Genomic DNA, 27,414 nt, shown 5'->3' with positions numbered 1-27,414 from the left:
TTGCGCTTTGGTTGCGCTTTAGTTGCGCTTTGGTTGCGCTTTAGTTGCGCTTTGGTTGCGCTTTAGTTGCGCTTTGGTTGCGCTTTGGTTGCGCTTTGGTTGCGCTTTGGTTGCGCTTTGGTTGCGCTTTGGTTGCGCTTTGGTTGCGCTTTAGTTGCGCTTTGGTTGCGCTTTAGTTGCGCTTTAGTTGCGCTAATTTTAAAATAATATTTTATTATTATCCGAACCTATCTCTGCGTTCGGTCACCTGACCCAATAATTTGCCGAGTCGGGTAGTAGTGTTCGGCTGGGGGTTGGATCGGGCAAGGTGGAGTTCGGCCAGGTAAGAGGAGCTCGGCACTCTCTCTTTGCCCTCTCTCTCTCTCTCTCGCTACGGATTGAGCAGGTCGGAAGGTGGAAGGTCCGGCCAGCTGTAGAGGTCGGCACAGATTTTGTGTTCGGACTGGAGCAGGGTGGAGGAGTTCGGGATTTTGGTTTGATTCTTGTGGTCGGCTAGAGCAGAGAAGATCGTGGAGGTTGGGGCTTCTGATCGGCAAAGGGGAATCGGGCAGAGACGAAGGGAGGAGACGGGATCTGGGAAGCTGCCAGAGTCGTTGCGTGGGAAAGCCGAGAGCGAGTGAGAGGCGCGAATGCTTCTCTTGGTCGGGTATTTAACGGCGCCGCTTGCAGAGTTACGGACGTGAGCGGGATATCCGGCGAAGCTTTACACTTAGGTAATGATTTTTTAAGGCCCTTAATTTGTTGTTCTGTTTCTATTATAGAGGTTAACACCTTAAGCAATTCATCAATTGTTTGTAGTTAAGCCTTTATGTTGTGCCCCAAGTCAACACCTTTTTCTGGATTTTTTGTTGTCTTGATTTTATATGCTCATTAAATTTTCCTGTTGCTGTGGCCGGGTTCTGGAACTTGCTTTCAGCTAAATCATCTCAAAATGAATATTTTGGGGCTCGTGCATCCTTCCTGCCACTCTATGTGAACCGAAGATCTTCAGAAGATATAATATCTACCTCTTGAGTCATTACATATCTAGCTTTGTAATTGAACTTTTGTGGATGCCTATTCATATTATTGCATTTTTTTTGCCTTAACGAAAATCGTTATTTCTGATTTCTCATCTTATAATATCGATATTTAACACAAGGTTCTCTTCTTGGATAATGCTCTTTTTGAACGAGCTTCGCTAGTTAGCTTCCTTGTGTACAATGTACAAGTGCTGGCTTTAATTATGTCTATATGCATCTTGATATTCTGTAGATTATTTCTCCTGAACTGACTTTTATTATGGTCTATATTTTGAATAGGTCAAAAGCAAGGAAGAAATGAGTTTGTCATACGCTTGCAGCCTTTGGAGGCCATGTACATGAAACTAACTGTAAGAGCTTGTCTTGTTCAAATGCTTCTTAAAAATTTGATAATAGAATTCTTTAGCAAGCCTATTATTTTTAATCACACTTTTGTGTAAGAAAATGCAGCTTCTCGCTAAACCATCTATTTGAGTTAGAAAACTCTATTGTACCCATAAACAATGAACGATGAACTCCAACTTGGCGTTTACCATGTGCTATAAGGCAAATAAAAGTTTGACCATACTTTGACTGATTTAAAATTAAAATTTTGAGCTCAAGTTTGACTCGAGATCAAAATAGAGTTGAGTCAAGCTAAATCTACTTGAAATGATTCAATTATGAGCCTCTTTCTAGTTGAATCAATTGATTTTTATGACTATATATACATGCATGCATTCATACATACTAAAAAATCCCAAATAGTCAGTAGGCTATTCATGTGTGGCCAATTTAGTCCTAATGTATCACCTTACTCTAATTTAGTCCCTCACCTTGATCTAAAAAATCCCTCATTCTATAATTGTGATATAAAATTGATCATAATTTAGTCTGAAAGGAATTGTATCAATTTTATATGGTTGAGAGATTAAATTAGAGCAATGTAAAGGATTCTAACAATAAACTATTTCAACCAAATACTCTTTCTCAGAATTTCATGTCTATGATATGCATTCTCTCCCCTTCCACTCATTTAAATTCTTTGGATGATGTATACATTTGCAAATAGTAGGGGTGAGTATCATGCTTCTAAATCAAAGCATGTCATGTTTCTAAATTATTGTAATACCATGATATTTTGAATATTATGCATGCTTGTTAAAAAATATGGAATAAAAAATTATATAATAATTACTTTAGTTTGAAAAGAAAATGACCATGTTATGCATTTATGATGTAGACAAAGGGGGGTCAACTCATGTCCAAAATAAATCAATTTTGGCTTCCCTTGAGTCTACAAGCTCAATAAATTTTGAGCTGGAATTTAGCTCATTTATGAGCTGGTTTTTAGTTCATTTATTGAACTAAATGTTAGCTCATTATTAGCTAGGTTTTAGTTTATTTATTATCTTATTTTTGTAGCTTTATCTTTTAAAATTCTATGTTTGTCCCTTGGGATTCCAAAATGGCTTTTGGAATCCCAAGAAAATGTGTTTACCCATGCCATGGCTCCTTGGCTTCCACGGCTGGCTGTTTTCCGTGCAAAGCTCCTTGGTTCTCACGGTGGCTGTTGGTTTTCCGAGCTTGGGGGGTTTTCCCGTGGCTTAGGCGCCTCGGTTCCGTGCGTCTCCTTTGGTTCCCGTGGTTGCTCCTTCGGTTCCTAGGTTGGGCTATTTTCTGTGAATGCATGGGGGGATTTCCATGCTTGTGTGTTCTTGGATTCGTGTGTGAATTCAATGCCAAGTCTTTTCGTATTCTCTTCTCATACCTATATATATGAGATGGTTTGTATTGTTTTAAAATAGTGAATGATATGTTATTTTTGGAAAAGCTATAACCTGCAGGTTTGCTTGGAAAAGCTTGCGAGCTTTGTTCGTCTTCTTTCTCATCCCATCCGGAAATCTTGTGATCTCTTTCCAACCTTTCATCTTGGCTTCTAACCTCTTTCGTCTCTCCGCAAGTGCTACTCCACCTGTATCCCTCTTCTCTAAGTGAAGCAAGTTTAGGGTGTCTTTTAATTTCGATTCGAGTTTGTTAAATCGTCGTTTGTAGTCTTTTAATTTCTTCTTCTTACTTTTATTTGAAATGTAAGAGTTTGTTCTAATATCTCTAAGTAAATCTCTTCCTTTTGTGTCTCTTCTATTACCTAGTATAGAGCCTTTTCCTTTTTGTGATAAAAAAATATAGAGTCCCCTATATTTTTTGATTGCATCATTTGATATCAGAGCAAGTTAGGAAGTCCTAGGTTTGTGAGTCAGTTTGTCAAGTTAAGTCAAGTTGTAAGTCTTGTAAGTCTTGTGAGTTTTGAATCATGTTGTCATTTGAGTCTTGGTAGTCACATCATAAGTTAATTCATCGGGAGATAAGTTCGTAAGAAGGGGAGTCTGATGTAGACAAAGGGGAGGTCAACTCATGTCCAAAATAAATCAATTTTGGCTTCCCTTTAGTCTACAAGCTTAATAAATTTTGAGCTGAAATTTAGCTCATTTATGAGCTGATTTTTAGTTCATTTATTGAACTAAAAGTTAGCTCATTATTAGCTAGGTTTTATTTCATTTATTATCTTATTTATGTAGCTTTATCTTTTAAAATTCTATGTTTGTCCCTTGGGATTCCAAAATGGCTTTTGGAATCCCAAGAAAATGTGTTTTCCCATGCCATGGCTCCTTGGCTTCCACGGGTGGCTGTTTTCCGTGCAAAGCTCCTTGGTTCTCAAGGTGGCTGTTGGTTTTCCGTGCTTGGGGGGTTTTCTCGTGGCTTTGGCGCCTTGGTTCCGTCCAGCTCCTTTGGTTCCCGTGGTTGCTCCTTCGGTTCCTGGGCTGGGCTATTTTTCGTGAATGGATGGGGGGATTTCCATGCTTGTGTGTGCTTGGATTCGTGTGTAAATTAAATGCCAAGTCTTTTCGTATTCTCTTCTCATACCTATATATATATGAGATGGTTTGTATTGTTTTAAAATATTGAATGATATGTTATTTTTGGAAAAGCTATAACCTGCGGGTTTGCTTGGAAAAGCTTGCGAGCTTTGTCCGTCTTCTTTCTCATCCCCTCCGAAAATCTTGCGAGCTCTTTCCAACCTTTCGTCTTGGCTTCTAACCTCTTTCATCTCTTCGCAAGTGTCACTCCACCTGTATCCCTCTTCTATAAGTGAAGCAAGTTTAGGGTGTCTTTTAATTTCGATTCGAGTTTGTTAAATCGTCGTTTGTAGTCTTTTAATTTCTTCTTCTTACTTTTATTTGAAATATAAGAGTTTGTTCTAATATCTCTAAGTAAATCTCTTCCTTTTGTATCTCTTCTATTACCTAGTATAGAGTCTTTTTTTTTGTGATAAAAAAATATAGTCCCCTATATTTTTTGATTGCATCAATTTATATCACATATATCATGTGTTGTCATTTTTTTAACTAATATAATCGTTATATGCTCGTGAGCCGGCTTGAACTCGACTCGATAATGAGCTCGCGAGCCGAGCTTATCGAGCCGCGAGCTCGAGCTCGAGTTCGAGCTCAATGAGAGCTCGGCTCCGGGGCCCCCCGGGCGGGCGCGGCTCCGCGGGGGCGGGGGAGCCGAGCTCGATTTATTATTTTAATTAAAAAAAACTAAAATGACCAGGCGGCAATTTCAAATGAGGAAGGCAGGGGCATTGAGCAGGAATTCTAAAAAATGGAAGCTGCAATTCCAAAAAAAATGAAAAAAGTTACTATTTCGGTATTTCCTGCCATAAAAAATATATAAAGTTAATTTTATTTAATCTAAAAATGCTGACAGCTGCTATTGTTTTTTTGGGAAAAGTGAAAAGCTGCAGCTTGTTTTTGCTTTTTGGTTAAAACTCATTAATTATTTCAGCTTTTCTCTTCTCCTCATACGATATATATATATATATATATTACTTTTAACGCTCAACCTTCTTGTCCGATGTCGAGCTCGACGCGGATGGCGCGGACAAGGAGGACGACTCGCTGGAAGAGTCGAAGGCTGCCCGAACCGTCGAGGCTTACGAGCCGGCTCGAACTCGTTAACAGTGGGACGAGCTCGAGTTCGAGCACTTTTAGAGCTTGACTCGAGCTTGAGCTCGAGTTCGAGCTCGCTTTCTGACTGACAAGTTGAGCTCGGTAGTGTCAAAACTCAACTCGACTCACTCGTTTACACCCTTACCTTAATGTACTTCTAATTCCAATTTTTGTTTCAAAATATTTTTCAATTCATGCGCACAAGTACATTGCTCTCCAATCAGTACCATAAAAAGATGTACTCTATCATTTTATCATGCACATGCAAGCGTTTCTACTTAGAAGCTGTTTGGTTGGAGGAAAAATGAATGCAAAGTGATGGGGACATCAGATCATGGAAAGTTTATCAGAGGCGTGGCCACCGATCTACGGCCACGATCGAGTCTTTGTATTTTTGATTTATTTATTTTCTTATTTATATTATTGTTGTATTTGTTTTAATTTCCTGTTGTACCCTTTTAGTAAGGGATGTCGTATGTAAGCCGCGAGGGCATTGTCGTCTTTTCTATTTTTTTGAGTCTTATGTACGAGGTTATTTAAAGCCCCTTGCCTTTCTTTCAAAGTAAGGAATGAATGAATGATTAATTGCAAAATTTTCTTCTCCGGTTTTGAGTTCTCTTGAGAGCTTGTGAGTTTGAGTGGTGAATCCCTAGGAGAGGGAAGATTGCGTATCACCCACTAACCTAGACGAGTCGGGTTCGTGGTTCTTATTTTCTATCTCTTTCTTTCCCTCCCACCACCACCTCCGGCCATACTACTTCCCCTTCTCTCCATCCACGGTCAAACCTCCTCCCCCTCACCGAATCCCTTCCTCATCACCCAACCGACCCCACCCCCACTCTACCAAGACCGGCGGCCACCTCCACCCTAGCCGCCGACCCCTTTGGTTTTCCCCCTCTTCTCTCTTATTTCCTAATATGGATTAAATATATTTAGGATTAAATTTGAATTCAAATCCAAGTGATTTGAAATTCAAAATATTTCCTAAAATACAAAATCTATTTTAAGAAAGTCTTTAAATCTCAACTAAATCAATTTATAATTGATTGGATTTAAATTTTCCTTTCCTAATTTACAAATCCCAATCTAGCAATCATTAAACACTTGCCTAAAGCTCTTTTTCCCATTATTGCCGTCGGCCCCCTTTTGGGTTTGGAATAAGAAATCTTTCCTAAGACTCAATTCTTCTCTTTAGAAAGATTTCCAAACCTCATACTTCTCCCTTGGCCGAAATTTTCAAAAGCCCAACTCTCTTAAATGCTTTCCAAATCTTAACATTAGAATTTGGAAATGAATCCCTAATCCTCCCTCTCTCCTATTACCGCCAGCCTCCCTCTTGGATTTCTTTTGGAAATCTTTCCATATTGCTATGTCTCTTCTTGGAAAGAGTTTAAAATCCTACCCTGCTGCTGGCCGAAATTTCCCAAGGCTCTCACATTGAATTTCCTCCACTAAATCCTTTCCGAACTCCATACAACATTGAGTCTCCTACTTCCTAAGACGGCAGCCAGAAATTTCAGTCGTTGCCCTTGCATCCTCAACACTTGGAAGCCTTATAACCGCTGTTTTGGAAGATTGAACTGTTGTCCACCGATTTCCCTCACCCCGAACTGCCGTACCTTCGTCGGAGAAGACTTCCCTTGTTGTTCTGTGCTTCCCCCAACTCAAAAATAGCATCCATGGATGGCTGACCTAGAAACGGAATACGGCCTCTCCTACGACGAGCACGGGTTTGTGTGCATCTTGCATTCAACCTTCTTTGATGTCAACCCGAGGATCGACCACACAGTAGAAGATTACATCGAGCGGAAAGCATTAATGGTTGATTGATACGATCACATCGTCCGGGACGATCGCATGATCGGCCAGGACGATGGCCTGGACGATCTATATCGGCCAGCTCAAAAACAGGGCGATGATCAGGACGATTGAAATCGGTTTTAAACTAATCGGCCAGGACGATCGTAAGATCGGCCAGGATGATGTAACCAATTTTCTTCTGATCGTCCCATATCGTCCCGGGCTAATGAGCTTAATTTGTACTGATCGGCCAGGACGATATACCTATCGTCCTGGACGATAATGTCGGCAACTTGCATTAATGAGCTCGTTTTGAGAGCTTCTATTTAAGCTATGGCAAGGCACTTTGTAAGTGTCTTTGGCAGCCATTGTAGCTTCGTTCTTGTGGGGGAAACTAGAAGAGAGAGCTTGAAAGGGAGAGAGGAAAGGGTGGAGTTTGAGAGAGGGAGAAGATCCTGTGAGGGGGGACTCAAGGGAGTGTGGTGGGGGATCCACACGGTTGCTCCGGTGAACTCGCACCTTAGTACCATCGGATTCAAGGCTTGTCTCGAGGTAAGTTCACCAAAGAAGAAGATCTCTTTGGTGTCAAAGGACCCGGCGACTCCGCCGCACCGGGGAAGGTGGAAGTGATTTTGTAAGGGCTTCTCCGCCTAGCCGTGGGGGCTAAAGGAGAGACACTAGTTTAGTGCAATACTTGGGGGGTGCCTCCAAGGAGTGGACGTAGGTCAAGGTTTGACCGAACCACTATAAATCCGGTGTGTTCTTTCTTTTTTACTATTTCCGCGTTTTAATTTCCGCACTTTGATTGTGGTGATTTGGATTGTGTTTTGGTTTTAAAGTTTTCCAATTCACATCTTTCTTTAATTAGCTTGGGACTAAGTTCAAGAGGGCCTAACATCCCTAACGAACTGTCAGAGCGTATCTTGGATACCTTGGTGGAAGCAATCGAAGAGCAATTGGAGATCGTAGAGTGGAGGATCGCAACCGATCCTTGACTAAGGTTTCCTAATCATTACTTTTATTGTATTTTCTAAATCTAATTTTTTCTTTGTGATATTGATTGTAGTCACGAAGGCCGACCGTCGCCTGTTTTTGCTAAGCTTAGTAAATGTAGGATCTTGAGTGTACTCATGTGTTTACTAATCTCTTTATTGGACTAGGGATTTTGTTGAAGCTGCTATTTTTGCATAATATTACTTTCCTATGTTATTTTGAAGCTTCAAATCTCTTGTTGTGTGACTTAGCCTAAGCGGGCGTGACCCCTCTTACGTTTTATTCCGTTGTTTTAATTGCTCGTAGTTTTCTTCGTTATTTTCTAATCAAAGTTGTGCAAAATCTTTCAAAATCATTGCATCCATCTAGATCACAAAGTATAGTAAATACATTGCTTTTTCACTTTTTCGTGTTTGGTTGGACACAATGTAAAGTAAAGTAAAATCCTAAAGTATTCCAGACTCCCCACTATTGGTCATTTTGAGTGTGTAAAGTAACCGTCTGTTTTGAGAGAAAAAGAAAATCACTCGGGAGAAAGAGAAGCCCATGAGAACCCATCTGCATTTCTTCTTCCTGCGAGGGGAACCATCAGCTTTTATTCCTCTAGTGGCTAGACTTCGGTGCTTCACGTAAGGTAGATTTCTGCACGAGTCGCTTCTTCGATTCCATCGTGGATATTCGAATCGGAAGGCATGACATCTTCTGAACAGGTCTGTCGAGCAGGTTTCAAATTCGATTTCTAAATTAGATTTTGCTTTTCATCTTCTCTATTATGTCGTTGTTGCACAGCTTCGTTGTGTGGCGTGAGGTAGAGTTTTGTACGAGTCGCTTTATCAGTTCCATCGTTGTTGTTCGACTTCACTGCAACTTTCTTTGATTACTTTTTTTTTGTCCGATCGGAAGTCATGACATTTTGATCGAAAACAAGATTGTGATTTTGGAGAGGAATCGACGCTAGATTTTTTGAGAGGAATTGACACTATATCGGAAGCAAGATATGCACATGTATCTATACTCATATATATATAAATAATCTAGAGAAGAATAGATAAATTTTACTTGTATACACCCATCCAAATAGAAAAAACAGTTTCCCTGCATTCACTTACATACAACCAAACAAACCAAAGTATTTACTTTACATTGCATTAACTTTATAGCCAACCAAACCACCCCTTAATAACTTTATTTGTATTATGTATATCATTTTAGATCACTTTGTATAATTATCAATATGACTTGAGCTAAATGACTAATTTATGATAAGTTTATATCATTATATTTAATGTGACATTGCATTTAACACTGATAACACAAATAGTTTGTAATAAGGATAAATAGTTAATTATAAATTAGGGGTGTCAAAATGGGTCTATGGGTTGGGCTCAGGTCGAACCCGGATTGACAAGGGTTCAAACAGATTGACCCTAACCCGACCCAGTTTTGTAAACGGGTCGAAACTTCAGACTTGGACGTAACCCATCGGGTTACCAGGTTGACCCGACTTGACCTGCTAACTTAGATTTTTACTGGGTTAAGTGAGATGCCCGGGCGCGACTGGCAAGCATTGAGCGAGGGAGCTCCATGTGGGCTCGGTGCAGGCGCAGTCTGCAGTCCGGGTGCAAACATGTCACGTGAGAAGGATATACGCTAATGCGATAGTGGGAGGCCGAGCACATCTGTGTGCTGGCTGTTGGTAGTGTGGTCCGTGCGAACCTTAGCGCGGAAGTCATAATAGTGGGAGGGAGAGCTCAACAATCGCGACTATGTGAACATAAAATTTTGAATTTTACAAGATCATGAATATTTAAACCAATTTACTTTTTTTTTAAATAAACATTTAAAAACTTTCTTAAATAACTCACCTTTTCCTAATATTTCAATAGCCGGTCAAGCCCTGGACCCTGCCCAAGTGTAGCTTCCCTCCTCGTCGACCATGCTCGTGCTTGTTTTCTTGTTGCCATAGCACATGCCGCACGAGCTCGATATCCTCTTTCTTGATTATGCTTAGCAACCTACTATTCGTCGTTGATTTCTCCTCTCATTCACACACGAAGTTGCACGACTTTCTTGTTGAAGGTGCGAGACTTCTTTGATCTCTTTTGGTCCCTCTTTATCTACCCCTCTTTCATATTTAAAGGAATAAAAGCCTTTCGTCTTTTCTCATGATGATGGAAACGACACAGTCCCCCCTTGGTCTTGCTCCACTCGAAATGACGGAACCCAGTAATGCTAGCTCGGGATATTAGTCCCTTAATATAGCTTCTTTCCCATCTTTATATTTCCTATTCTCCCACCATAAAGCTTCATGTAGGTCAGCCAACTATAACCTAAATGTCTATTTAAATGAGCTCCAATAATTATCATTTCTTCTTCAGGTATATGTTGCAATAAATACAACTGAAGTTCAGGATCTGCTGAACGTGTGATTTGGCTAATAATTCTACCATCTAAAATTTTGTTGTTTGCATATGAAAGAGTAAATGTGGATGTCTCTGAAGGAAACATAAGAATGGAATGAACTATTCGTCTACCAAAGTATTGCCAAATATCAATTGAAAGAATCTGTAGATTGGACGCAACTTTTGCTAGAATAGCTTCCATTCAAAAACTTCATGATTGTGAAATTTTTATTCAATTTTTTTGGAAATAAATCCTACTGAACGTTACAGGGTTCTGCTTCTCTAATGGTATTCTTGGTGTCATCTTTATTACATGCAATTGTAGAACTTATTTTGATACTTTTTTTTTTATCCTCAGGTCAAGAAACCTGGTCTAGAAATGTCGACAATACAAAGTGAGCTAGATCTGTCTTACAAGCAACGGTACCAAGATGTTGCAATTCCTGAGGCATATGAACGATTAATCTTGGACACGTATGTACTTTAACTTTATAATCCTGCCAATTTACTCAATGAAGAGATAAAGGCATCACCTTCACAATTCTATGTAAGCATGCCTTGATATAATTTAAATTTATGAGAATCTTGACTACTACAATCAGGAATACAAATTAATATGTTAAACTAACTTCAGCCTGAAGTAGAATTAGGTTTGGTTTGGGATGGCTTTTTTACTGCTTTTTAAAGCAATTTTTTAGTACAAAATTTTTAACTTTTGTACTAAAAAATTATTTTAAGAAGCAATAAAAAAAGCCGTCCCAAACGTAGCCTTAGACTATTCAGTATCTGATAATTTTTTAGATTTTATTTTAGTAAGGGCAGCTAATGTTTAATCACCTATGTTGGAATTCTTGTTCTTCTCAGCCTCTCTAGCAGGCTTCACAGTAGGCATTTGCTTATTTGTCTCAGCCTGAATGCATAATGTTATGAGGAAGGTCAATCATTTGGTGCATAAGGCGTAGTTGGAGAGTTGTTCTTGGTCGTAATCAAGTTCTGGTTAAATTGCAAGTTGTTAGAATGAAGTTTTATTGCTTAAAATCTTTCTCCAATTTGAGAGTTTGGACGAGAGTACCCTAAACGGATAAATTTCTACCAATCCTTGTTTCCGTTGTTTTGATATGCTGTTTATTGTAGCTTCTCTAGTCAAATTGGAGTATTCCCTTCCCATTCGACAGCCGTGAGTATAACTATGCATTTCTTAGGCTTCATTTGAGGTAGCTTTTTTGTTGCTTTTTTCTAAAACAGTTTTCTAGTACAAAAATTTCTCGAATTAAAAATCTTTGTACTAAAAAATTGTTTTAGAAAGTACTTAGAAAGATGTCCTAAAACGAAGCCTTAGACTTCTTCTTTGTATCCCCATTAAATATAACATTCTGGCTTCATTCCCAAGATTTCAGATGTTCTAATTATTTCCATCACTTCGTAATCTGATTCAAACTGAAGCACTTAAATGCATAGAAAACACAGAAAAACAGCAAGTCTATTGAGAAGTAAGCAATTGTAGCTTACCTAAAAGCTCTGGTTAGTAGGATAATGGGATAGGCGCGGGTATAACATGAGTTGGTTGTGGTGTTAACAGTATTTTTAGCGAAGCATGTCCCTTTCCACAGTGACATTATTTTCAAACTTACTGTTAAAACAAACTATAATATCTTAACGCTCACATATGCAAGAGATTATTCTGTGCGGACACCGAACACAACTTACCGTCAAGAGTCGAATCAGGTGCAGCCACATCATCCAGTACCGAGCCGCGATACCGAGTAGGGGGTGACGTGGCGCATTTTCATTGGGCTCTGGACAGCGTTCGACATCCTCAGAGAATAATTCGCCCACATATGCTTTTACAGTCATTTCAATCATACAAAGTCCTTAGACATTTTTCTTGCAGAATACGAGGCGATCAACAACATTTTGTGCGCAGAGATGAGCTAAAGGTAGAATCTATTTCAATCAGTTACTAATCCCAAAATAGTTAAACCCAAACTAATTGATCTCTCTCCTCTTGAATCAGGCGGCATGGGAGATCTTCACTCCTCTCCTACACCGAATCGAGGATGGCGAACTGAAACCTCTACCCTACAAGCCAGGCAGTCGTGGCCCAGCTGAAGCCGACCAGCTTCTCGCCAAGGCCGGTTACGTGCAGACGCATGGCTATGTATGGATACCACCTACTCTTTAATGGCTTCATGGAAACCCCCTCCTTGCCTGTGGATCTTGCAGTCAGCAAATAAGAAGTTTTCATGGTAAATAAATATTACCTCTAGTTTCTCTTTTACTTATATCAGATTAAATAAAAGGGTGGGGGGTAGAATGTTTTCCGAGGCTTTTCTCTAGAAAAGGAAAAGGTCTGCTGTGTATTTAGTTGTATAATAAAGTTTGAGGTTACTTATAAGAGAGATGCCATACTAGTTTTGAACAAACTGCTTAAAATATTATTACTATTGATGTGTTTCAATGTGTTGAAGGAATAAATGGTAGATTGTTGAATAATGTAATATTTGACTAGTTAATTTTATTAACATAAGATTATTCATCATACTGTTTCGGGCAACTTTTAGGCTTCGTTTGGGATGATTTTTTTATTGCTTCTTAAAACAATTTTTTATTCAAAAATTAAAATATTTTGGACTAAAAAATTGTTTTAAGAAACAAAAAAATCCATTCCAAATGAAGCCTTGTTTTTAAGCTTAAAAAGCTTATGAGAGAGAATATTGACTCACCACCGCGGCCCCCTTATTGTCTAGTAGGGATGGGAAGAAGGGGGAAAGGAGATGCCAAAGGCAAGGGGGAAACCCTCATCAAGAAATGGTTGAAAGAATTTTGCTCCAAATTAAAATTCAAGAAATGAAATATTTTTTATATATTCTATGACATGTATCTTGATTTCTTCATTTGCATGCTTGATTAGTCATATATGTTAGCAGTATTTACATATATCACTTGAACTATTATGATTTACATGTTTAGCATTCAATTTTTGTTGTTTATTTATACAACTCATAAAATATAAATACTCATCATGACGAACTTTTATTTGGTCCGGTCACCTGATGTAGCTCTACGTTCGGATGCCGGTAAAATAGTGCCACGTGTTCTCATTATTTACCGTGTGGCCCGGCAACCCTGACCCAGAACAGAGACGGGATTGCTATGTTCGCGTGTTGCTAGGTATTGGTTGATTTTGCTCGGCAATAACGAGAAATATCATTATGTGAAGACCAATACCGAGTTCGGTATTTCTCGATACTACTCGGTATTGGTCTTCACAGATCGATATTTTTCATTATTGCCAAGCATTATCTAGCAATACCGAGCAATACGAGAACATAGCAATCCCGGGTCAAGTCGTCGGGAGCGCGGTATTGAGTAAGACCAAGTGGCTACATGTTATTGGCATCCGAATGAAGAGCTACGTCAGGTTACCTGACCTAATAATTGTTCCATCATGACGCCGCCGGTCTCGTTGCCATTCACACATTGTCGATCGTTGTTAGTCTTGTCCCCTTTCGCACATCATCAGACTCGTGAAACTTTGAAATAATTTCTTCATTTTTAATGATTTAATTATATATAATATCATTAAAAATGTTGTGACTAGTTGATAAAGATATAGGTGCAATTATGATGGTGTTTGCATTTGTGCATAAAAATCATGTAAAGAAATTCGTATATAAATTATTTTTTTGTTTGTTTATTTTATATTGATTTTGAATTCTTCTGAGTATAATTTTTCAGTAATAACTTAGGCAGGTGGACATAAATTTCGCTGTAAATTTTGAATGATGGTGAGGAATTTGTTTTTATATAGAATTTCTATGCATGGAGATTGAGATTTGCACTCTTTTAAATAAAAATTTTTATCGGTAATATAGATTTATGACTATAAATTTTATTATTTTTTTAAATAAATGGCCATAACTATTATGGGAAGAGAATTTAATGATCTTATCTGATGAAAATTCATGCCTTGATGACAGCTTAAGCTTTATATGATGAATATAATTTGAGAAAATAAATGAAAGAATGATTTTTTTTTGTCGGTATAGCGCCGCGGTGTTTAAGACTAGTGTCAAGGTGCTGAGAAACCCCTCTGAGACAAAGAGCATAGTACTAGTGTTGCGAGCAAAAGAAGTTAGTGCCGAGGTGTTGCAAGTGCTAGAGCGCTTTGAATAGGGTTGAGCAGTTTTTCTTATTTCACTTAAATGATTGTGTGAAAAAATACTAAATTTTTTGGGGTGGTGTAGCTCTATGGCTTTTTTTTATTCTGAATTTTTCTAATGTTAAATCCTCGTGGTGTACTTTCTCCTAATTTCTTTTTCTTTTTTATTTTTTGCCGCGTGATTTTACTTCACAACATGCAATAATTTCAACAAATATATAATATATGAAATTATTCTAAAAACATATAACATCACTCACACAAAATAGTTTCAAACACTACAAGAACAATGGATCCACATGGAATAACATAAAGACATCAAATGATACAACATACTATGAATCGAATGTTACTCTGATACCATATATAAAAATTTTGTATTTGTCATAATCTTCTTGCTTAGCTTTTAGAAGGATTGCGGTCCGCCCAAACCGAATAACTATTGTTGAATAAAAAATTCTCTAAATACTTTTTTTTTTTAATATTTAGGTCAATTAAGGCAAACTCACACACACATCACATACGTGGGACTCGAAGCCAAGATCTCTTGACTGATAACTAAAGCTCCAACCAACATACTAAGATGAGCTGCATTCTCTAAATACTTCTTACTATTGACAGTACACCTGCCACAATCTACACACCTTTAAATGCAAGCAAGCACAGCATGCATTGCAGTGGTCTGGCCCTTCGCCACACCTTTAAACTCACACACACATCACATACGTGGGACTCGAACCCAAGATCTCTTGACTAATAACTAAAGCTCCAACCAACATACTAAGATGAGCTGCATTCTCTAAATACTTCTTACTATTGACAGTACACCTGCCACAATCTACACACCTTTAAATGCAAGCAAGCATAGCATGCATTGCAGTGGTCTGGCCCTTCACCATCAGCGAATTTCTAATGGATAGTTAAATAGGAGTCTAGACATCTTATAAATAGGATGTATTTCAATGCAAGGGCATCGTCGCAAAATAAAGATGTCATACCATGCAAATATAGAATTATTTTTTGGTACATTTGAGCCATTAAGGCTGACGCACATACATCACATACGTAAACTTCAAACTCAAGACCTCTTAATTAATAGCCAAAGCCCTCAATCAACAGACCAATATGAGCTGCATCAAAACATGGAGTGCAAAAAAAGAAAAAAGAAAACAAAGATCAATGCACAAAAACTACACAATTTTATACAGATTCACCCTATTGATGAATGTTTCTGGTCATCTGCCGCTGCCACAGATTATATAGATAATTTACCCAAAGTTCTCAGGTATTAAGCTATTCCGGGCATGTAAGTTTTGGGTTCAGTTCTTTTTATAAAGTTTTTTTTTTTTTTTTAAATAAGGGCAATTATAATTTACTGTCTGAAAAGAAATTCAGAGTATCAAAGCCAGTGAAGCAAGGAAGGCAAGGAATTACACATTCATTCTTGCTAACTAAATCACATGAGAAAGAAAACAAAATTCCATCATTTCTACACTGAAAACTAAAAAACCAGATTAGTTGAAAACATTCTACATTATAGTGATAACTTGCAGTGACCTTACAGTATAAACCGTTCATCACACTACTGACACTTCAATGTGAATGAGAAAACTTTCACTAATTAATGCACATTCCATCTTTTATTCCTCATCCCATTCATCAACCTTGTAAGAAACCATTGTATCCACCTTGTGAATCTGTATTTAAGGCAATAAAATTTAATAGAAAAAGAACAAAAAACACTGAAATTGTAACCAATTAGCACTGTGATTTTAGAAAAGAAGAACTGAAACTTGCCTTAGTATCAAAAGAATGCAGTTTCACCATCTGGGGGTTCTTGATCAGCTTTGCATCACTTTCAATCCAAGTAAATGGAACCGCAACATCGGTGTCCGTATAGGCCAAAACATCAAACACGCCTAAAAATCCAGTATATTTCATTATTAGAACTAGAAATATCCAGAGCAGAGAACAATAGGAGAACAAAAATGGCTTATTTGGTCGACTATATTACATTGTTCATCAAAACAAGGCAGGTAAGTTATGGAAGAAGCTATCTGGCGCATGATAGCTTGGATTTCCCTCATAATTTCTTTGTCACTCTTCTCTCTAATCACCCTGGAATGGATTCAAAGCAGAGTCAGCCAAAAACTTTTTTTGCTCATCCAATACTGAGAACAATAAGGGGTTGCCTCTCCATCTTGGCTTTTAGGCCAACCAAAATTCTTCTTACAAGCTTGATTGGCCTGTAATCTCGATCAATCAAGAATTTATAAGCTAGTAGACTAAGATTGTCGATATTAATTTGAACAGACCGTAATTCTGGTCGATCATGAGTTATGTGAGTTTTAGACCCTCCGTTAGGAGAAGGATTAATCTGAAAGCAATTACCCTTTCTCAACGACCTCAGCATCTGTCTCTATGCTAAAGTTCCACCGTTCAAGAACTTCAGACGTGGCCTTGCTCATAATTACAAGAACAATCCTCTGCAGCTTTCCAGCGTCTAGCCATTCTTTTCAACCAAAATATAGTAAGAAATAAGAGACAGTTAAAACAATTTATAATAGCTTAGAACTAATCTATTCAGAATAGTGGATGAATATTTTGCCTGATAACTGAGAGGTGATGCTAGCAATGTAGGACTTGACTTCCTCGTTCTGTGTTAGGAGCATAGGGAGGCCATACTTCTTGACTTTGACAAAGCTTTCTTCTGGATAAATCCCACGATTGTAAAGAATGCTGCAATCAGATTCTTTTCCCTTTCAGGACTTTCATCAAACAGAAAGAGGGCAATAGATAGAAAGAGAACCAGATCAAAATCTCTAATTGGATAATTACTCATATCCTTACCTATTCGCAGCATACCCTGGAAAATAAAAAAGAAACGTACAGAGTAGATAGGGATTAGCATTTACTCCAAGCAAAAGAGAATTTACGATGCGAGAAATAATTGAGATGGAAAGAAGAATTACCAAAGAACTCGCTAACAATGGCGGCAGAGCCTTTAAGAGTGATTACGTCCTTGGAGGCGGTACGTGAGGCCATCTTGTTGGCTTTAGATCTGAGAAAAAACCGTCGCTACTTGAATTCCTAAGAGAGGAATGAATGCCAGTAATGAGAAGAAGGGATTTATTTGAAATATTGAATGGCAGATGAAAGAATACGATCAAATGACGAAGAAGGCGACTAACGGGTAGCAAAATAAGCTCTTTGGAAATGGGTTTCGCTTGGGAAGTGGGTCCACGGCCTCAACGGCCTACTGCCTTCTCTTTTTGAATTTTTTTCTTCCAACGGTCGGGACTCTGAAGATTGTGGTGGGCCTAACAAGCTTAGGTTTACCGTTTGAATTTATGATCTTTTAAATCGAACAAAATTCTTAACTCCTAGAGCACCATCCTAACCGTCTGATTTGATATCATGTCTTTCAATTTTGCTCAAAGATTTACATAAAAACAATAATAAAAAAGAGTTTATCCCATTATGTAGGATCGGTTACATAAACTTTTTTCTTCATTATATTCTATGAAGTATTAAATTCTCATTTAAATCTAATAAATAGAATTTATTTTTAATACTTTCTAATCAAAAATTTTGTCTACCTCTCTCTCTTAATATAGGCCAAAACTAATATATATATTCTCCTAACACGATCATTAGAAGATCGATATTTTATGTGACCAAATCATTTTTGGCAGCTAGCTCTCTATAATCCTATACTACTAATTATTCAATTAAATTGATCTAATGACTATTTTTGAAGAAGAATATATAAACTTCTACTAACATCAACTCCAGAGCAATGATGAGACTGATTTAACCACATCAAATCGCATTTGAGTCATTGGATTCATGTCGTTTGGATCAATGGTTTGAATGACATCAAACGGAAAAAGGTATATAATTATATTATTAACTATCTAATTAATTAGTTATTTTTTAAAATAATACTCTTACAAATAATTTAATTAATTTTAAAGTATTATTTAATTATTCATTATATTATTTTAAATTATATTAATTAAGTGAGGCGTCTAGGGTTTGCCTTCCACTACTTCCAGTTCAGCTTCGTTGCTTCGCCGGAGGTGTAGAGATTGCACGAGTTGCTTCTTCGGCTCCTTTCGTTGGTGTTCGACTTAGCTCGATCGACGATATTTTGATCGGAAGCAAAAACGGGGGCTCGCTGGCTGTGAAGCTAACTTTCTCTCTTTCGCCCGCTTCTTCGGCCAAATTCCGTAAATCCGTCGAACTAGAGATTTAGTAAATCCGGGATTTACGGAAAAAGAGGGAAACAGAGGATTTATTCCGCCGTGAGATTTAAGGGGCGCTAAAATCCCGTTTGGCAGGATTTAGCATAAATCCTCCTCAAATCCTGCATAAATCCTGTTGCCAAACAGCCCCTAAGGCTGCTATCAAGTAAGGGATCAGAAATTTTTTTTATTTTTCACTTTCCTTCGGTGAAATAGCCGTTTTGATTTCTTCCTGTTACATTCTCACAATACTGAGATGCTTCTTTGTGCATTTGCAGGGAAGCCTGCGAAGTTGAATTTAAGGGAGTTTTGATTTACGTTGATGAGGACTTGGATGGTCTCCACAAATTTCCTAGCTGATAGCTGATAACAGGTAATGTTCCTTAAAAGCATATTTTACTTGTAACTTAGTTCCTTTTCAAAGATAAAACAATTGATAACTTTGTTAAGGCTGGCATTGTTGTCTATTACTCTCTTATTTTTTATGCCAAGGCTGGCATTGTTGTCAATGATAACTTTGTTAAGCTGGTGTCTTTGTACAGAGAAATTATTCTATGTGGACACTTGATAGAAAGAACCGTCCGGTCATGTGAGTGTACACTTCCCGTCTGGTGTCTGCACGGAATAATTTCTCCTTGGTATGATCCACCACTAGGAGAAAACCAGCCAAAACTCAAAAGCTAGAGCAGTGATTGGATCAAATGCTTTCGATTAGCTATTCATGTTCCCTTTTCTTCATAATAAAGAGCTTTGGGGCTATTTGGCAACAAGCAGAATTTAACTTTAATTGGATTTAATAAATTATGAGTGTGTTAAATCTTGACGACTATTTGGCACGAGAACAAACTGTCAAACTCTGTGAAATTCTATAAAATTGTTTGACAATAACGATTTGTTCATTAAAAAATTCTGAGTGTGTTAAATCTTGACGACTATTTGTTGTAAGCGCACAAACCTAATGATTTGCAAAGGTCTTTATAATTGCTTTAATTCTTTTATAGAATTGGCTTTTTTTTATAAATTGCTTTGATTGGGTTTGGATTAATTTGTGTTTCTTATTGTTTTAAAAAAGATGTTTTTATTTAATACAAAATGTTGAGGAATGTTTTTTTTTTATTATTATTAGGCTCTAGTTTGTTTGAGGAATTGAAAGAGAGGACATGACATGAGATGACATGGCAATGGAAATTATTAGTTTTCTCCCACTTGTTTGATTGAGAAGGATTTGATAGAAAGAAAAAATGTATTATGTAGTTGATGATAATTTGAGTTTTTATTTCTTGTGTGGAAGGCACATATGAATCACATTGACGATCCAATAAATTTTGCTTCTTGTTTTACAATGGGGAAAGACAGGGATTTGCCAGTGAGAAAATTCATTTGTATATATTTTTAGGTAAATTTAGTTACTTAGTATTTACATCACAGCCAACCATATAATGGAATTTGTAAAGTAAAATATATTTATGCTTCCTCCATTCTCTTCAAACTAAACAGATAAGAGACTGTTTGGTTGAAACTAAGTTAAGCTAAGGCAGATGATGCCTGCCTCAAAAGCCTTAAACAAGGTTATGTCGCTTGTTTGGTGAAAAAATAAGCTTTTTTAAGTTGAGATAAGCTAAAAGATAATTTGGCTGCATTTAGTTTAATCTCATTTTCTTAACCAATCATGATGGTGTGATATTGCATAATTATGAGCTGATTTATTTTTAGAACTTAATCATAATTATACAGTGAAAGTTGATTAAATTAACTTTAATGGTCTTTAGATTTATTTTAATTCAATTTTACTTAATTATGAAAAGACAAACTTAGTACAACAACAACAACATCAAGCCTTTATCCCACTACGTGGGGTCAGCTACATGAATCCTTTTTCTCCATTGTGTCCTATTAAAAGCCAAATTCTCGTTTAAATCTAATAAAGAAAGGTCATTCCTAATATTTTCTAACCAAGTCTTTTTAGGTCTACCCCTACCTTTCTTAACACAAGTCAAATCTAATACCTCTACTCTCTTAACTGGGTCGTCGGAAGGCCGCCTTTTTATGTGACCAAACCATCAAAGCTTTTGGCTTTTCGATCTTTGAAAATGATACTACAAGAATGGATGATGGAAGTCAAAGGGATTATAATTGAGGGAGACAATTACAATGTTGTCAAGTATCTGCAAGGTTCGGTTGATAAAGCATTTGGAAAAATGGATAATGACATGGCGGAAGACTTATCTTTTTTGAAAGATTTTGAGAATTTTTTATTTCATTTTTCTCATAGAAAATGTAATAAGTTAGCCGATTTTTGTGCTAACTTTGCTTTACTTGGTGATTTTTTTTGGATGATCTAAGTTTTAATAAGTTTCCTCCTTTTCTTTCTTTGTTAAAGGAGGATTGTGATAGTTTTTATATCACTTAATAGTTTGTAATAGGTTTTTAAGGAAGCTACTCATCCACTCAAGCATCCTCATCTCTGCAACACTTAACATAATTTTATGCTTCTCTTTTAATGACTAACATTCTACACCATTAAACGTTGCATGTCTTACTATTATCCAAGGTTTAAAAAGGTGAAATCGGGAATCGAGGCATTTTGCCTTAGCTAGGTGAGGTGTAAGCCTCAAAACAGAAAAATAAAAACACAAGAACTTACAAATAATTTATAAAAATGACAAAAGTAAATTAAAACATTAAAACATGCTTATTTGATTCATCGTTATAAAGATATAAATTACAAATCTCAAATTTAAATGTTATTATAAAATGAAAATTTGAAATAATATTCAAAGTAAACACTCATTTAAAACTTAAATACACCATAAATATTAGCCCATCAAACATGCAAAATGATTATACAATATCACCAACATAAGACCTTAGAAAATAATAGAAAAAAGATAATGTAGAGTGGTAAGTATCTCAAGCTTCTATTATTGGATGGTAAGTATTTGTAAATATCATGCAAAAAAAAAAAACCCTTATTGATTAATTTAATTTTTTTTTCTATCTAAGCACTACTGTACATGAGCAAATAAATGATGGAAGACATATATACGGTTAATCTATCTGGAAACGTATTATGAATTTTCTTAACTCTTTTTTTTTTTTACATTTATTTTAAGGATTAGTAACTTCCCATTGCCCGTCTTAAGTAAATACATGATCAAATCTTAGATTCTTTTGAAATAATTTAACTTTACATGGTGTCCTTTAGGTCTTTGAAGGATTTGATATTGAAACTTTGGGAATATGTCAAATTTTTTACTTGCTTGTTTGATTTTTAAGAATGGCTTCAAATACGTTAATATAGAAAATGATTTATTTAAGAACATTTTATATCTGTTGCTTGGAATCAAATATAAAAATGAGGTGATTAAGGATTTTAAACAAGGTTTTTCCCACTATTTTCTTTGGTCTTATGTTGGTGATATTGTGTAATCTTTTTGCTTGTTTGATGGGCTATTACATGGGTATAAAGTATCAGTTTACACTTTATGCAAATTTAATCTTATTTTTCTACAGAATGGCTACATTTTTATTTTGTAATTAAGGATTTTTTTTGTAAGGTTGCAGTGTTTATGTTTTTAATATTCTTTTAGCAATCATATTATTGATATTTGTAATCTAGATTTTATATTTAGAAGTTTGGCCCTTCCGGTGCATCAAATAATTGCAGGTCATCATACCTCATAAATAAAACATCATCTTTCTTCCAACCTTGGGATAAAGTTTGAAGCAGAATAATTTGTGAAGAGCTAGTTGCCTCGAATGTATGAGGAATGGATTATTTCCATAAACAAACAAACTGAATTTTAGTTAGCTTTGTTTCATTGTTTCAGTTTGGCATGAAAGTTTAATCAGTTATGTTTGCCAATTGGAAGTGAATGGTATTGTGCCATTGGCTGATGTGGGGAAGGAATTTCATCCAATTTTGGCAGTGTTTTCATAATGTTTGCACTCTTGCTTCGATGGGTGATGTGGTAATTTTGAATGGAAATATATCTTGGCTATTGAGATAATAAGTTTTTCTATTGAGTACAAAATATAATTTTTGTAGATGTTATTTTTCTAGAAGTGGATATGGGAAAATCCCACATTGCTTTAATAGATTCATTGAACAAAAATTTGGGGGCAATAGAAGATTCAAGACAATTTAGTAGTAAGTGAGAACAACATAATAAAATGCTTACCGTTTGGAGAATTTAATGTTATCCTCATGAGCTTGAGGAGGTGCATCAAAATAAGAGAGTTTGTCATGGGAACCAGCAAAAACCGAAAGACCTTGGACCACAAGAGGTAATTTGTACCATTGAATTTAATAGAGATAATAATGGTGGAGGATATTTTTGCAACATGTAGAGGATAAAGAAAATCTTTGATAAAGACTAGAATGAAAATAAGAGTTTAGATTATCATACTTGAAGCATTGAAGAGTAGAGGAGAAGGCCAAAAAAGTAGCGAAGTAGCAAGTGAAGCTAGCATGCAAGGCAACACGACAATGTAGGTGAAAGAATGAATAGCAAGCACAACAATTTGTTGCAATGATGAGGGTGTTCAATGAGTGAAGTGTGTTGCGAGTGATGTGTAGGCGTGTAGATGAAGCTAGAGAATTGAGTGATTGGCAGTGGCAAAACCAACAATAGAAAGCAAAAAATAGCATGGATGTGTAGTGGGTATGTGAGGGCTGCAAATGAGTGAAGGGAGGGTCGATTGAGTGAGCAAGAAAGAAGTGCTTGTGAGTCGAGCAACAAAAGTAAGCGTGTTAAACAGAAGTTATGATGGTGAGTGAGTTGAATAGAGGGAGGGGCACGAGCACGTTACGTGAGATTAGTAGGGGTGAGAGTGGATGCACTTGTTTTGCGCAGTAGGGGTAGACTTAGGTTTCGTTTGGGATGACTTTCTTACTGCTTCATAAAGTAGCTTTGTAGTACAAGAATAAAAATTTTGTTATTAAAAAGCAGTTTTAAGAAGTAGTAAGAAAGCCATCCCGAACAAAGCCTTAGTATTTGTTTTGGGGTCTGTTCTTTTACAAGTGTGGAATCATATATGAATATTACAGATGAACTTTTTTTACTGCATATTTTCTTGGGCACTCACAGGTAGCAAATGCAGTACATTTGATACAGGTATGTCTATGATGTTTGCTAGAGTGCTGAGACCAATCACTTCTAATAAAGAGGCAGCTAGTACACTGGGGACTAGAGGATTTGCTGCAGGGGCAAGCAAAGCAAAGAAAGGAAAAAAAGGTGGGGCAGGTGCTGATGCTCCAAAAGCCTCTACACTGACCAAGGAAGTTAAGAGCACCACAGTAGTTGGGGCCAACATCCTCAAGGATGGTTCAGATCCCAAAGTGTTACCTGATTCAGAATATCCTGATTGGCTTTGGCATTTGATTGACAAACGTCTTCCATTGAGTGAGCTCCGGCGAAAGGACATTGAAACTCTTCCTTATGAAGAGCTTAAACGCTTTGTTAAGTTAGATAACCGTTCTCGCATAAAAGAAAATAACATGCTCAAGGCTAAGAACTGATTTTGAGGCGTCAAGGCAACATCCTTTCCGTGTATTAAGAGGTAAGCCTCCATTGATGCTCTTTCTGATTAACCTCTACTGCTTTTAGCACCAAAAACTTATACCATTCGCAGGTTATATATCATTGCGTGTGGTTATATCTTGTTAGCTTGTCGAGGTATGTGAGCTCATTAACTAGTTTCAAGATCGTTTCTTCTTCTTAATATTTGAATTTTGTTGTATGTTGATTTTGAATGGGAGTTCACTTACTGATGCTGAATACTAACTGTATGTGGTAAACTGCCATTTTATGATATTTCTGTTGTAGGCCAAAGAATGCTTGTAGTTTTCAGTGCATGCAGGTAGCTTCTAAACATTTAATTAAATTAAACTAATAATTGATTTGAAGAAAAAAATAGTGTCAGCATGACAAGCTTATTATTCTAGCCAAGGTGTCTTTATTATATGTTGGTGCCTTGAAGTTGAAAAGTTATTATGTGCGGTGGATTCCGGACCATCCAGAGGCAAATCACAGCGCGTCATGTCACTCGGTACATAGCGGTATCGAGCATCGGTACCCAGCAAACGGGTGACATGGCGCATTATGATTCGCCTCTGGATGATATGCGGAATCCGCATAGAATAATTGATCCTTGAAGTGTGGAGTTGTTAAGATGCCTTGATTCATGCCTTCACTTGAATTTGAAATTGAAGGGGCTGGCCACAACATGTTTGGATGGATATTAATTCATTAACTAACATCCAACTACTTTTCAACCAATTCCCAACTAACCTTAACTTATTAGAGACTAACTTTTGGAATTTAAAATTACAATGATGGTTGCAACATTTCATGCAAGATGGTGGGACTTTTTTTTGGGGATTTTGTGAGGTTTGTGCAACAATTGATGTCTTAATTTTATACATTTGCATTGCCAACTACTCTACCATTTATCTTCTCCATTAAAAAGTGCTAGAATTCATTAAAAAATAAAAACTTCAGCATCTTGCCTTCTTCCTTATCCTAGAATCATCAAGTTTTTCAACCTTTTGTACTAAATAAACTTGATCCTTCTAAACATGGACAATGCTATATTAGTTCTTTGTTTATTAAATGCAACATGTTTGCTTCATTGCTTTCATATTTTAAATGAATACAATATTATTTAGAATTAGTTGTCAACAATAATAATATGTATTGTCTTTATTTATTTATTTTTTCTTTCATTTTATTTATTCATTAGATAACCTAACATTTAGAAATGTCATTACAAAAAAAGTATATCAAACCAAGCACCGAACATTGCTAATAACAAAATATTATAATATGCATTCCTTTAGTTTATTGCAGTAGCTCATCATAGTTCAAGAATAATTTATGTTTCGTTTGGGGCAGCTTTCTTTATGATTTCTAAAATAGTTTTTTTTTGTAGAAAAATTTTTTGAACTTGAAACTTTTTACGATAAAAATGCTTTATAAAGTAGTGAGCAAGCTGTCCCAAATTAAGACTTGTTAATTTTTTTCTTCAATTAGGGGTTTGCAAATGAGTCGAGCTAGAGCCAGGTGGTGTTCGAGTCGAGCTCGACTCGTCTCATAAAATGAATCGACTCGAGAGGCTCATCGAGCTCCTTCCTAACCTCCGTCGTCGAGCGTCATCCTGAGCTATGTCGAAGCTGCGAGCTCTGTCGTTCATCGTCCCGTCATTCTTTGAGCTCCGTCGTTAGTCATCTCATCGAGCTCCGTTTAAGCCGCGAGCTCGTCGTCCCGAGCAGGCTAGCCCCGCTAGTAGCACACGAGCTCCGAGCCTCCAACCTATGTCATCCCAAGCTACGTTATCGAGCTCCATCGTCCATCATCCTATCAAACAATTTGATTCAAACTCCGTCGTTTTGGTTTTCCCGCTAGGCCATCGAGTTGTCCTCCCGAGGTTTGATTTTTCTGCTCGGTCACCTCTGCGAGCTGCTCGTCAAGCCGATGAGTCGAGCAAACGTCTATTGGAGCTTGAGCTCGATAAGCCCTCAAGCTCAAAAACACGTTCTAGCTCGACGCGCGAGCTTAATAAGTTTGACTCGTCGAGCCTGTTGTCGAGTCGAGTGTGAGCCAGCTCACGAGTCGGCTTGACTCGATTACAATGCTATCTTCAATATGCATTCTTCTTTGGAATCAAGCAAAGTGGATTTGGTGAGATGTCATGTCATGTGGGTTTGATATATCAAATATCTTTACTATTTCCTACTAACTAGAGTGGGCACATGTGTCATATGAAAACAAATGCATGAGAGAGGAAAAGTGGAAAGGCAAATTAATTGCAATGAGTGTTTTGATATTGGAGGGTAAAGCTAACAGTACTTATTGCATATTATTGCAGAACTGTTCACTCTTCATTAGTGAAGCACTTGTTCATCAAAGCTTAAAACAAGTTGGCCCAACTCTTATGTACTCTCATTCTGTGAATTTCTCCATCTAATTAAACAATTGTTTGGAGCTGAATATCATTAAATTAGAAATTTTTTATTAAAAAACTAATTTAAAAAATAATAATAAAGATGTCCCAAACGAAATTTAGATGTTCTGTTTTCTGCTTTTGCCTTTCCTAAGGCTTCGTTTGGGATGGCTTTCTTATTGCTTCTTAAAGTTATTTTCTAGTGCAAAAATTAAAAATTTTGTACTAAAAAATTGTTTTAAGAAGCAATAAAAAAACAGTCTCAAACAAAGTCTGTTACTTCAGCCATCATTTGCATTGAAAGTGTGGAACAAAAAGCTTGCAATATCGCACTTTTGCTTGCGGTTTTATACTTGTTACTGCTTTCAAAAGCAATTTTTTAGTACAAAAATTTATATAACAAAAAAAAAGATATGCTAAAAACTGCTTTAGAAATTAGGAAAAACTGTCATAAATAAAGCCAGTCATTTAAAGTAATTTGTTCATCTTTCTTAGTATAGTAATCATTTTATTTAGGGCGTATTTTATCGTCAAAATTTTAATTATAATAAACATGTATTTGATAATTTTGAGATTTATTGTGACTAATTTGTAATTACAATAGATTGATAAAAAGTACATTTATTTATTTTATCATAAAAAATAAGAGGAAAGTCTATTAATTGCTCTTATTTGTATTTTTTAATTATTATATTTATCAGAGTAATGAAATACATGAAACTTTTTACAAATGTCTTCCAAATAAAAAATTATCTTTAACAAAGTTGCAATTTTTTACTGTTACTTTTTTCAGGTCACTATTACATTATTATTTGAAACATATTTTTGTTAATTTTAAATAACTTTTTTTGA

At 36.6% G+C, this 27,414-nt stretch overlaps 3 protein-coding genes across 9 annotated transcripts in view; 2 read left to right on the top strand and 1 right to left on the bottom strand.

Moving 5' to 3' along the window:
- The window catches only part of LOC110104442 (glucose-6-phosphate 1-dehydrogenase, cytoplasmic isoform), a 68,228-nt gene extending 55,521 nt beyond the window's left edge, over positions 1 to 12,707 (top strand). The window contains exons 13-16 of one of the 2 annotated variants that reach the window (XM_020833551.2): positions 1,302 to 1,372; positions 10,568 to 10,683; positions 12,101 to 12,146; positions 12,224 to 12,707. In XM_020833551.2, coding sequence (XP_020689210.1) covers positions 1,302 to 1,372; positions 10,568 to 10,683; positions 12,101 to 12,146; positions 12,224 to 12,391 — 401 coding nt within the window. In that variant the 3' untranslated portion in view covers positions 12,392 to 12,707. The remainder of the gene's footprint in view (positions 1 to 1,301; positions 1,373 to 10,567; positions 10,684 to 12,100; positions 12,147 to 12,223) is intronic. The other variant, XM_028696403.1, reaches the window with a different exon arrangement.
- A 3,088-nt stretch (positions 12,708 to 15,795) lies between these two features.
- LOC110104486 (mitotic spindle checkpoint protein MAD2) lies at positions 15,796 to 17,699 on the bottom strand. 2 transcript variants are annotated; one of them, XM_020833627.2, is made up of 8 exons: positions 17,563 to 17,699; positions 17,344 to 17,461; positions 17,222 to 17,237; positions 16,980 to 17,110; positions 16,763 to 16,883; positions 16,386 to 16,489; positions 16,169 to 16,290; positions 15,796 to 16,068 (listed from the first exon to the last, which is right to left on the bottom strand). In XM_020833627.2, exons 2-8 carry the CDS (start codon positions 17,414 to 17,416, stop codon positions 16,012 to 16,014), a joined length of 624 nt encoding a protein of 207 aa, XP_020689286.1. In that variant the 5' UTR covers positions 17,417 to 17,461; positions 17,563 to 17,699; the 3' UTR covers positions 15,796 to 16,011. The 2 variants fall into 2 exon arrangements, with proteins under 2 accessions (XP_020689286.1, XP_020689287.1); XM_020833628.2 differs by lacking the exon at positions 17,563 to 17,699 and having other exon boundaries at positions 17,344 to 17,553.
- Positions 17,700 to 18,413: 714 nt separating this feature from the next.
- LOC110104501 (54S ribosomal protein L37, mitochondrial) lies at positions 18,414 to 26,535 on the top strand. 5 transcript variants are annotated; one of them, XR_003701324.1, is made up of 5 exons: positions 18,414 to 18,784; positions 18,897 to 18,991; positions 23,709 to 24,180; positions 24,253 to 24,296; positions 25,653 to 26,535. XR_003701324.1 is itself a non-coding variant. In XM_020833649.2 (4 exons), the coding sequence occupies exon 3, from the start codon at positions 23,738 to 23,740 to the stop codon at positions 24,137 to 24,139; it is 402 nt and encodes a 133-aa protein (XP_020689308.1). In that variant the 5' UTR covers positions 18,414 to 18,784; positions 18,897 to 18,991; positions 23,709 to 23,737; the 3' UTR covers positions 24,140 to 24,180; positions 25,653 to 26,535. The 5 variants fall into 5 exon arrangements, 3 of the variants coding, with proteins under 3 accessions (XP_020689308.1, XP_020689307.1, XP_020689306.1); XR_003701322.1 differs by having other exon boundaries at positions 23,709 to 24,296; XM_020833649.2 differs by lacking the exon at positions 24,253 to 24,296.
- The last annotated feature ends 879 nt before the right edge of the window (positions 26,536 to 27,414 follow it).

The sequence above is a fragment of the Dendrobium catenatum genome, unplaced genomic scaffold (genome assembly GCF_001605985.2).
Source record: "Dendrobium catenatum unplaced genomic scaffold, ASM160598v2 fragScaff_scaffold_80, whole genome shotgun sequence".
Taxonomy (NCBI): domain Eukaryota; kingdom Viridiplantae; phylum Streptophyta; class Magnoliopsida; order Asparagales; family Orchidaceae; genus Dendrobium; species Dendrobium catenatum.
This window is presented reverse-complemented; position numbering and strand designations above follow the sequence as displayed.

Bases quoted from the DNA above. Each gene is read 5' to 3' on its own strand.
- LOC110104501 (XM_020833649.2), top strand. From the start codon at position 23,738: ATGTCTATGATGTTTGCTAGAGTGCTGAGACCAATCACTTCTAATAAA.
- LOC110104486 (XM_020833627.2), bottom strand. From the start codon at position 17,416: ATGGCCTCACGTACCGCCTCCAAGGACGTAATCACTCTTAAAGGCTCT. The intron at 16,884-16,979 runs GCAAAATATTCA...TTGGTTGAAAAG, and splicing joins CATCACCTCTCAGTTATCAG to AATGGCTAGACGCTGGAAAG. The intron at 16,490-16,762 runs GTAATTGCTTTC...AATCCATTCCAG, and splicing joins GCTGAGGTCGTTGAGAAAGG to GGTGATTAGAGAGAAGAGTG.